Source organism: Parathielavia appendiculata, assembly GCF_033297405.1.
Source record: "Parathielavia appendiculata strain CBS 731.68 unplaced genomic scaffold N657scaffold_36, whole genome shotgun sequence".
Classification (NCBI taxonomy): Eukaryota; Fungi; Ascomycota; class Sordariomycetes; order Sordariales; family Chaetomiaceae; genus Parathielavia; species Parathielavia appendiculata.
In genome coordinates this window covers 120331-128666 of record NW_026944255.1, presented here as the reverse complement: position 1 = coordinate 128666, position 8336 = coordinate 120331, and the positions used below count along the sequence as shown (strand labels likewise).

The window sequence follows — 8336 nt, the reverse complement described above, 5'->3', positions numbered from 1 at the left end:
CGATTGCATCGCTTCACGGACTTTTGCACTCGGTTTCGGGGCGCGGCTCGGTCGTTTCGGTGAGGGTGGGCGGTCGGCCACCTCGATCACTGCCTCGGGTTGCGCCGCCGCCGCCATCTCGCGATCCCTTGGCAGGGCGGCTCAACTTCCGAAAAAGCCGATTTTCTGTTGGATTGAGCAGACAAATACCGCCTTCTACCTTCGACGCTGGTCTTTCTTTCGGGTGCCGAACGATTCGATCTCTGGGGCTGCCGAATTGTCGCGTCTCTCCGCCGGATATGCGCGCACTGCACGCATTTTTTGCCGTCGCTCCACACGGGCAATCCATCGATGGCCGGCACTACCTCGTTGGGGAACCGGATGCCGCGTACATCGGCGGCCAACAAACCATCGTCCCGCAACGCCGACGCCTCCTCCACAATACGCCGGTGGACCTGGGCGGTTATATGGCGGTGCTGCGAATTGATATGCGATATAATTGACTTGGCCGTCACTGCTCTGCAATGCTCGCGGCAAATCGCAATCCAGGACGTGGGCAACGGAATGAATACCTCGTTAAACACTGCCATCGTTTTCAATCGTCCTTTCCCGTTCAACAACCGTATCTGTCTGTACCTACCCGGTATATTGCTCCTGCTTCGCTGGTGAATTGATACGCTGGCTGCCATCTTTCCCTCCCCTCCCCCCTTTTTTTTCCCCCTCCTTGCCTACTCCACTCTTGGCGGCGCTGCCTCGTTCCTTGGCGTCCCGGCCCGGAATTGACACAACGCCAACCCAGTTCGGCTCCTGGTGGGCCCGCGCCCCACACCCCTGCGGTCATTCGGTGCGGCCCGAACCGATTTCCCGTACTAGTGTACGGTAGGTTTGTTGCATGTTCTGCTTGGCAGAACCACTTGTGATGCCAGAGAGGGACAGTCTCATGCGGTTGGTTCACTTCGGGGTCCATCCGCCCGCTCGCGTAAGTCGTGGTACACGTCTTCCAAAAAAAGAACAATCCTATCGTGGTACCGAATGCCAATCGGGATCTGGCAGTGGACTCACGTACCACGCTAGCGTGGGGAGTCCGGAGTCCAAGTGGATTGTCGGCAAGGTGCGAGTTCAACCAACCGCTCGGCAAGGATGGCTTTGACCAGACAAAAGGCCTCCGGTATCCCAAACCACCTTCCCCGGCTGGGCAAACTCCCGAGGTCTTTGTCATTCGAGGACGGCTTTGCCAAGTGAAAGATCCACTGACGTTGGTGATGCGTCGTTCTGATCGGCCGATCCCGAGCCTGTTAGTGCTGCACGGAATACTACCCCATTCTAGGATAAACAATCCTAGCATAGGACATGGCACCAATCGGGAGTGGCGGCTGCACCACGTCACGCGCTAGGGTGGGCAGGATTACAGGCCAAACCTCATCTTAGCCCACTCGGAGAGCGTCTTGCAAGGGTGCGGGCTCACCGCGGCAGACAACGTAGTATCTTTGACAACGAACATCAGACCAAACATCACCAACTGCCTAATGCCAGATTGAATTAGGCATCCGTGTTCGTGATGGTGGCAGAATGCAACGGCACAAATGGAGCCGAGAACTGACTCAATTGCGAGAACGGCCGAGGTCCGCGTTCACGCTTCGAGTCCACCGGCATATGAAATTCGCAAGGCGACTGGGGTTGTTTGCAGCCATGTCTCAGGCACTGAATCAGGCCACAGGACTACCTACTCTACTTTGAGTAGGTAGGTACCTTGGTCAAGTGACAAGGCGTTTAGCAAGTAGCAACCCCAACCTGATAAGTATCCGTATCATGATCTGCTTCTTTTGAACTTGGTTCAGTGGTTACATGGTGAGAACGGACTGGCCCCCATGACAACGCTGACTTCGCGTTGACCTCCGCAGCTAACAGACCTCGCCCGAAGTCCCCGAAGTCGCCGGATGTGTCATGGATACCCCCGTTCTTGCCGTTCTTGCCAATGAATACGACTCAACAGCGCTCGCCGCTCGGGCTCATGAGCTGCGGTTTCGCGAGGCGGATGATGGTGACTTGACCGCAATACCCCTGAAATGCAGCCACAGCTGCGGCGTACCAACAGCGCCTGCGGGACTCGGAGCGGTCACAGAAACCTTGCTGGTCAATTTAGATTATCGCCCACTGCAGTACACCTATTCCAGGACCAATAATTATAGCGTGGTACGTAAGTCCACTGCCAGATCCAGATTGCCATTGGGTACCACGACAGGATTTTTTTTTTTTTTTGGAAGACGTGTACCGCGACTTACGCGAGCGGGCGGATGGACCCCAAAGTGAACCAACCGCATAAGACTGTCCCTCTGTGCCGCCATGGACTGGCATCACAAGTGGTTCTGCCAAGCAGAAGGCTACGTCGTCCCTGACTTGGGCGACGGCGTCTTCACGGCCAGCTTTGGAGAGCACGGTCTCGTCAATGTCACCCGAATCTCCGACATCGACCATGATGCCGTCCCTGGCGTTTCCGCCCGCGACGGCCTCGCCCCTCGTGCTCTCCCCATCTCGCGATTTGGCTGCTATCGGGCGTCGCAGAACCACAATGACTGGGAGATTGTCCGGGCCAACTTCAAGAACATGTGCAATCAAGGCGTGAGGATCCCTGGAAACGGCATCCGGTACGCTGTCAGCGGAGTTCAGATCGCGTTTGGATGCAGCTGGGGCGGGGAGAACGGGTGCAGCGGCGCTGAATACGATGAGTTCCTCAGGTACATCAATGGCAACTGTGGTGGATGGTACGGAGGATGGGTTGACATGGACAGCTGGAAGAAGCAGTATGGTATGGAACAGAAGGGCGAGGCCATCTGCGGCCATTCGATCAGCTGGCGTTGAGGACGACGACGGGACAGACACCCGGGACTAGTTGCCCGCCTGTCTGGTCTTGAAACGCAACCTAGGAATGACGCTCTTGGTTGGGTGTACGGGGGAGCGCGTCGTTTCCCAGGGCTTGGAGCAGGTCGGCAGTGAGTGTGTCATGATTGGGGTTGTATGGACGGATGGGTCAGAACAGGGTGAGCTGGGAAATGCTGTCGAAACTGTCAAGGTTATTGGTCAGTGGATCTGCGCTTTTTTTTCCCTCCCTAGCTTCAGTTGGCTATATATAAGGTAGGTAGCTTCTGGGGTAGAGTAGTCCTTGGCGCCCTTCGGGGGTGCTATGATTTAGTCGCCGACTCAACCATTGAGACAAATACGCACTCTCTTCTCTTCCGTTTCTTGGCCGCTGCACTTTCTTGTGTTTAGAACAGTGTCATGAGATCGATCAAGGGGCGCGTGCGTGTGTGGCACTCTTGCGCGAATGGCTCCGAGCTCTCCCACCAATGGGGGTGACTCGGAATCCGCTCAACTTGAAACTCCAGGACTGCGGGACATGGCCGTCGAGAGGTGTTGTGACTGGCAGTGTTCCGGGTTCTTAGGTTGGCGACAAAGCCATGAAGACGGAATACCGGAAGGTCTTGTGACCCTTAACCCTGGATGTGTGGCGCGTCGTCGTCGCGGGGACAAGGATGTGATCGCGAGGCTCAGCGGCTGAATTTTGAATTTGAGCTGACCTGGGCAAGTGCCATGGTCTGCGACGAGGCTTTTTTTCCAAGTTCTGGATGGATGCTGTTGGCCTTTGGTTCGTCCCCCTCCGTTCTCATTTTTTTCTCATTCCTTTCATGTTCCCCGACAACTGCGCAATAAAGGCCGAGTGTAAGCGCAGACAGACATACGGGTGCCCGCAGAAGAGCTGGAACAATAGACCTGGTCGATGACGATGGAGGATGGCTCTGTGGATAGAGCGCCGGCGCTGAATTGCACGGCCTCGTTGGGAGCAATCAGCACAAAACGTCAAATTGGAACATCTCTGTGAACTTAGTAGAAATTCGCAGAAGGAGGGGTGAAGAATCCGGATCAGCCTATCCTCTTCATCCGGGATATCGACGAGTAAGTGAAGTCTGCCCAACAGCGATGCGATCGTCTCCCTTGACTGGTCGAGTAGCAGAGCAAGGGTAGCGGAGGTATACGAGAGCCGACAGACTTTGATGGAGAATCTCAACACATTCTCCGAAATGGACAACGTCGCAAGTGCTAGGATCCACACTAAACACGAAGCCCGCACTAGTGCGAGGCCCGTTGCTGAACCTAAGCTCGAGATAGGGCAAAACGTCCAGCATTTCTTTGCGGTTGGCATCGCTGCTGTCGGGGGGGGGTTGGCTCCCGCACATCCCGGCGAAGCTGGGACTCGGGCAGGGGCAGGAAGGATCGGTCGCTGCCCTCGATAGCTTCGCGCGCATAGCCTTTGATCTGCGGCCCCTCGCCAAAGGGGTAAACCCGGGCAATCAGATCTGCGTCTGCCATGAATCAATCACTAGAGCGAGGGAAAACTCAACTGTTATGCGGAATTTGGATTCGTTGCCGCATACCAAAGGTATGTCTAAGAGGCCGTAACTACATATTCTGCCTACTAACTCAAAGATGCTATCTGGGAAGACAGAAACGGTAAACTTAGTCGTCAATAATTAACGACCGTTTTCGCGCATCCAAGATTCACCGATGATATATTCCTGTTCCTGCGAACTTGACACCCAAACCCGAGCATGTCCGTTATAGGGAGCTCGCGAAATCGGACTTGTTGTTGCTGAAAGATCTGCACGCGGACCTTCGCCGAGAATACAAGAAGCGCGAGGTGGCAATTGAGACGCTCTAGCAGTCGTTCGACGTGACGCAGCGTGCAGCATGGCGCCGCAGAGAACGTCTTGCTGAGTATACAGCGACACCAAAGAGAGCAACACTGAAAATAGCGAGTATAATGCTATCCAGCGATCGCAACAACGCAAGCGTCGTAGGGTAGGCGCTGCAACCCATACAGCTGCGGGGAAGCCCCTCGGCAGCACATACGTCCGTACTCCAGCGACTCCATGTCGCAAGAGGCTCGCAGCTCGTCCCGACGCCCAGATCGCCGGCACGGACACAGCAATAGCAAGCCGCCATCGTCGCAAGGCTCTACCTCGGAAAGGGACACTAAGATGGACAAATCCCCCGCGACAACGCATAAAGAATGGCGCCTTCCAGACACGGACCTCAAGTGCGTTACAATGCACGGCTCGCCAGCTACTTTCACGCTGCAGTTTTCCTGGTGTCCATTCGCAGAACACGGGGCAGGGCACCGTGGCACGGAACATCGAGGTACCGTTTCCTCCGCGAAGACGGGCCGCCTGGCGAGACAGAAGCGCAAAGGGACACGGAGAACAAGGGCATTATACCAAACGCCTAAACCTCGCAATTCCGGAGCAAGACCGGCACGGGTTACATCCACCTCTTCGATCTCGCCTTCCCCGGTCCAGCGTCGATGAGGCGTAGATCCACGGAAGAGAAGATCCAAGGGAATCTTCTGGGAAGTCGTGAGGAACGACAGAAGCGTCAACAAGATATAGGCATCTTCTGAACCGGTGTGATTCGATGTAGGTATAGCCCCAGATGCAGCCGCCAGGGACCCAGCCTTCCACGCATGCTTTGCTTATTTAGCCAAGCCAACGCGCCCAGTTCTTTGGTACCGGAGCATGATGCTGATCGGGAACTTCTTCCAGCTGCCGCCTGTGGCGGAGAGAGCTCTGTATGCTGGTACCATCAGGAGGGGTCTGTCCGACGTCGACCTCGCGAGTTACAATGCGTACTTGGCCTTCCCCCGCAGCGTAGAACTCAGGCAGGTCGTGACGCAGCAGGGCGCCGCGCAGGCTGCGTTCAGGGATGCGTTGGAGGGCCTGTGTCACAACAACCCAACCAATGTGCACTGGCGGCTGTTGTCGACCCGCCACTGCGCGAGAGTACCGGTAGCCGAAGCCAAAGTCTTTGACGATGCCTTACGCATCTACCCTCGCAATTGCCAAGGTCAACACCTACAACCTCACGCACCTTGAGGGTCTTGACAAGCCGTGTTATCAGGTGGTTGTGGACAACACTGGCGACAGGGCCAAGGATGTGGAAGCTGCAGCCGCGGGCAATTTCCAGCAGAAGACCCCTATGGTCTTCGTCGCGCGGGTCATGCTCACAGAGAACATGTAAACCGACGTGGGCTTGGTCAACGGCGCCATTGGCACGGTTCATGGCATTAAGTGGATGACCGGTTGAGTATAATGAGGATGAGAATTCCAAGGCGGTGCCTCCCTTTGTTGTGCTGGTCAAGTTCGACCGCTTACTGGCCCCGTCTGCTTCCCCGTCGATCCGACTCAAAGGCGTCGTGCCGATCTTCCGCAGCAAGCGGGCCTTCCTCAAGGGCAGGGAGAATTGCTCGCGCACGCAGTTCCCGCTGACGATCGCGTTCGCCATCACGGTTCACAAGTCACAGGGTGCCACGCTCAACACGGCGGTCTTGGACATATTAGGGAAGGATTTGCAACTCGGTCTTATGTACGTAGCTGTCAGCCGCGTCAAAACGCCGCAGGGCATCATGTTCGACGCTGCCTTCGACCTCTCGGATCTTCGGTTGAAGGAAGGCACCAGCCACGAAGCCCGCGCTAAAGATACTGTGCGTCGTATGTGCCAGCGTATGAGTGCTTCTCAGCCTGCTCAGATGGCCCAGACTTTGCCGGATCCCTTTCAGGAGGACATCTACAACAGCTGAGCGGTTGAGAGGCTGGATGATTGGGCGGATGATTGAGAGGATAGGTTTACTGGGATGTATAACGATGGATCTCTGAGGACAGAGCACACTGTTGATCATGATGTATTTGTACCGTGATTGCTAGCCTTAATAACCTTCTTAAACACCACGAAGGACGACATATGCATCACGGAATACTGAGTGGGCCAGTGAGAAGTGCAGCGACAGAAGCCATCGCGGCCGACGACCGAGCTCGACCAACATCACCTAGCAGCCTCAACCAGCAGACCCCGCTTTAACTGCTGTGGATAGGACTTGGAGAACATAACCTCTAATTGTTTTTGGCGGACCAGAAATACTGGTCGTCTAGGAAACGAATCGATGTCTGCCTATGGTCTCTCGGACTTCATTCAGTCAAGCGGCGACATGTAAGAAGTGCGCCTGTTGCTGGTGCTATGAAGTAGATTAGCTCAATTCTTGAGTGAAGATGCAATGTGGCTATGAGCTCCTCACCGTCGGTGGTTATTCCGGTCGGTTCTGCGCCTTGGCGGTGATCCGCCAAATTGTCCCTCGAGATGCTCTTTCGAGAGCTGCGAGATCACGTCCCGTAGCGCGGTTGCTTCCCTTTCTGTTTTCTCAACAGTCGCTAGACGGTTTCCTTCCTGTTTCCATCTCTCGATGTCTGCCGTTATCTTGCTGAGTCGGCGATGCATCTAGACAATCTCCCTGGCTTCAAACCGAGTTGAATAGACGAGCTTGAGCCCACACGTTTCGCCAATACTGTTTTCCTTATTACACTGCTTGCGGAATCTTCCCCACTTCCAGGAACTGCATTCGAATTGTATCCGTTCGAAAAAGCACATTGCTGCGCAACGCTCAAAAAAAGATGATGCTACTTCAGACAAGGGATAAGGGAAAGGATTGAGTAACCCGCTGTCGTCGAATACCTCCAAGCAATTATCACTCCAAGCGCTGTCAAGGGCGGTGCACCTTTGCTACTTATACAACGTGAAAGACTCTGTCCCGACAGGTTGATAGCGACCATAAGACTTGAGTATGATTGGGCATGGGGATTGAGGAACGCCAGGCAAATATCTCATTCGTTCACGCCTGTATGCACGTTGGTGATGGAACCAACACCATGTGTGATTTCGGTTGGCGCGTCTTTGGTTTTCCAAGTGTCGAGTCGCCTCAGTAACGGCCAACGCCGTACAGAGTAGATCTGGGGCCGTTGGCAATCACCCGGTGCCTGGCGATGGCGCTGGTGGTCCGCAGGGTGGCGACGGCGAGAATGCAGGCAGCCAATGCGGCTTGGATCGCGAAGACCGAATCGATGTGCTGGAGCGCAGACTGCATCCGGCCTTGTGCCTGCGAGCAGCGGTCGACGAACACAGCCGCGTCTTGGGAAGGGCTCGGCCTCCTACGCCGCCAAGACCGTAGGCCGGCCTGCCGTTGCGGCCGTTGAGCGCAGTTCCATCGCGAAGGGGGATGAGGCCCGTGAGGTCGGCCCCAATATCGGTTTGACATATCTGTCACGGGCCGATAGCCGCTAACTTAATTGCACCAGTGGATTATCCAGGTGAAGTACCCCGCACGACCAGTTGGCAACTCAGCTGCTGCGCCTTGCAGTGCTGCCAAGATGCACAGAGGAGGCGAGGGACGGTCGTAAACGCGTTTGGTTGGCTGAGAATATGGCAAACGCGTTGGTGGAACTTGCGAACGCGTTGGTGGGATTTTGCGATCGCAAGGC

At 55.6% G+C, this 8336-nt stretch overlaps 4 protein-coding genes across 4 annotated transcripts; 1 reads left to right on the top strand and 3 right to left on the bottom strand.

The window, feature by feature from the left end:
• Window positions 1-236: 236 nt before the first annotated feature.
• N657DRAFT_556715 (uncharacterized protein) lies at window positions 237-569 on the bottom strand (the record flags this gene model as incomplete). Its single annotated transcript, XM_062787948.1, has 1 exon — window positions 237-569. A coding segment is annotated over one exon (333 nt), but the record flags the coding sequence as incomplete, so codon positions are not given.
• A 1710-nt stretch (window positions 570-2279) lies between these two features.
• Window positions 2280-3214, top strand: N657DRAFT_650867 (uncharacterized protein). The gene has a single exon (XM_062794046.1). The coding sequence runs from the start codon at window positions 2323-2325 to the stop codon at window positions 2836-2838; it is 516 nt and encodes a 171-aa protein (XP_062642664.1). The 5' UTR covers window positions 2280-2322; the 3' UTR covers window positions 2839-3214.
• A 2329-nt stretch (window positions 3215-5543) lies between these two features.
• Window positions 5544-6603, bottom strand: N657DRAFT_711533 (uncharacterized protein). The gene has a single exon (XM_062797444.1). The coding sequence runs from the start codon at window positions 6310-6312 to the stop codon at window positions 5728-5730; it is 585 nt and encodes a 194-aa protein (XP_062642663.1). The 5' UTR covers window positions 6313-6603; the 3' UTR covers window positions 5544-5727.
• A 90-nt stretch (window positions 6604-6693) lies between these two features.
• On the bottom strand, window positions 6694-7538 carry N657DRAFT_325843 (uncharacterized protein). Its single transcript, XM_062786825.1, has 2 exons — window positions 7100-7538; window positions 6694-7039 (listed from the first exon to the last, which is right to left on the bottom strand). Exons 1-2 carry the CDS (start codon window positions 7297-7299, stop codon window positions 6997-6999), a joined length of 243 nt encoding a protein of 80 aa, XP_062642662.1. The 5' UTR covers window positions 7300-7538; the 3' UTR covers window positions 6694-6996.
• Window positions 7539-8336: the final 798 nt, after the last annotated feature.

Excerpts from the sequence above, each read along its gene's own strand:
- N657DRAFT_650867 (XM_062794046.1), top strand. The coding sequence starts at position 2,323 with ATGGACTGGCATCACAAGTGGTTCTGCCAAGCAGAAGGCTACGTCGTC.
- N657DRAFT_711533 (XM_062797444.1), bottom strand. The coding sequence starts at position 6,312 with ATGGCGAACGCGATCGTCAGCGGGAACTGCGTGCGCGAGCAATTCTCC.
- N657DRAFT_325843 (XM_062786825.1), bottom strand. The coding sequence starts at position 7,299 with ATGCATCGCCGACTCAGCAAGATAACGGCAGACATCGAGAGATGGAAA. Across the intron at positions 7,040-7,099 it reads GACCGGAATAACCACCGACG|CACCAGCAACAGGCGCACTT; the intron begins GTGAGGAGCTCA and ends TCTACTTCATAG.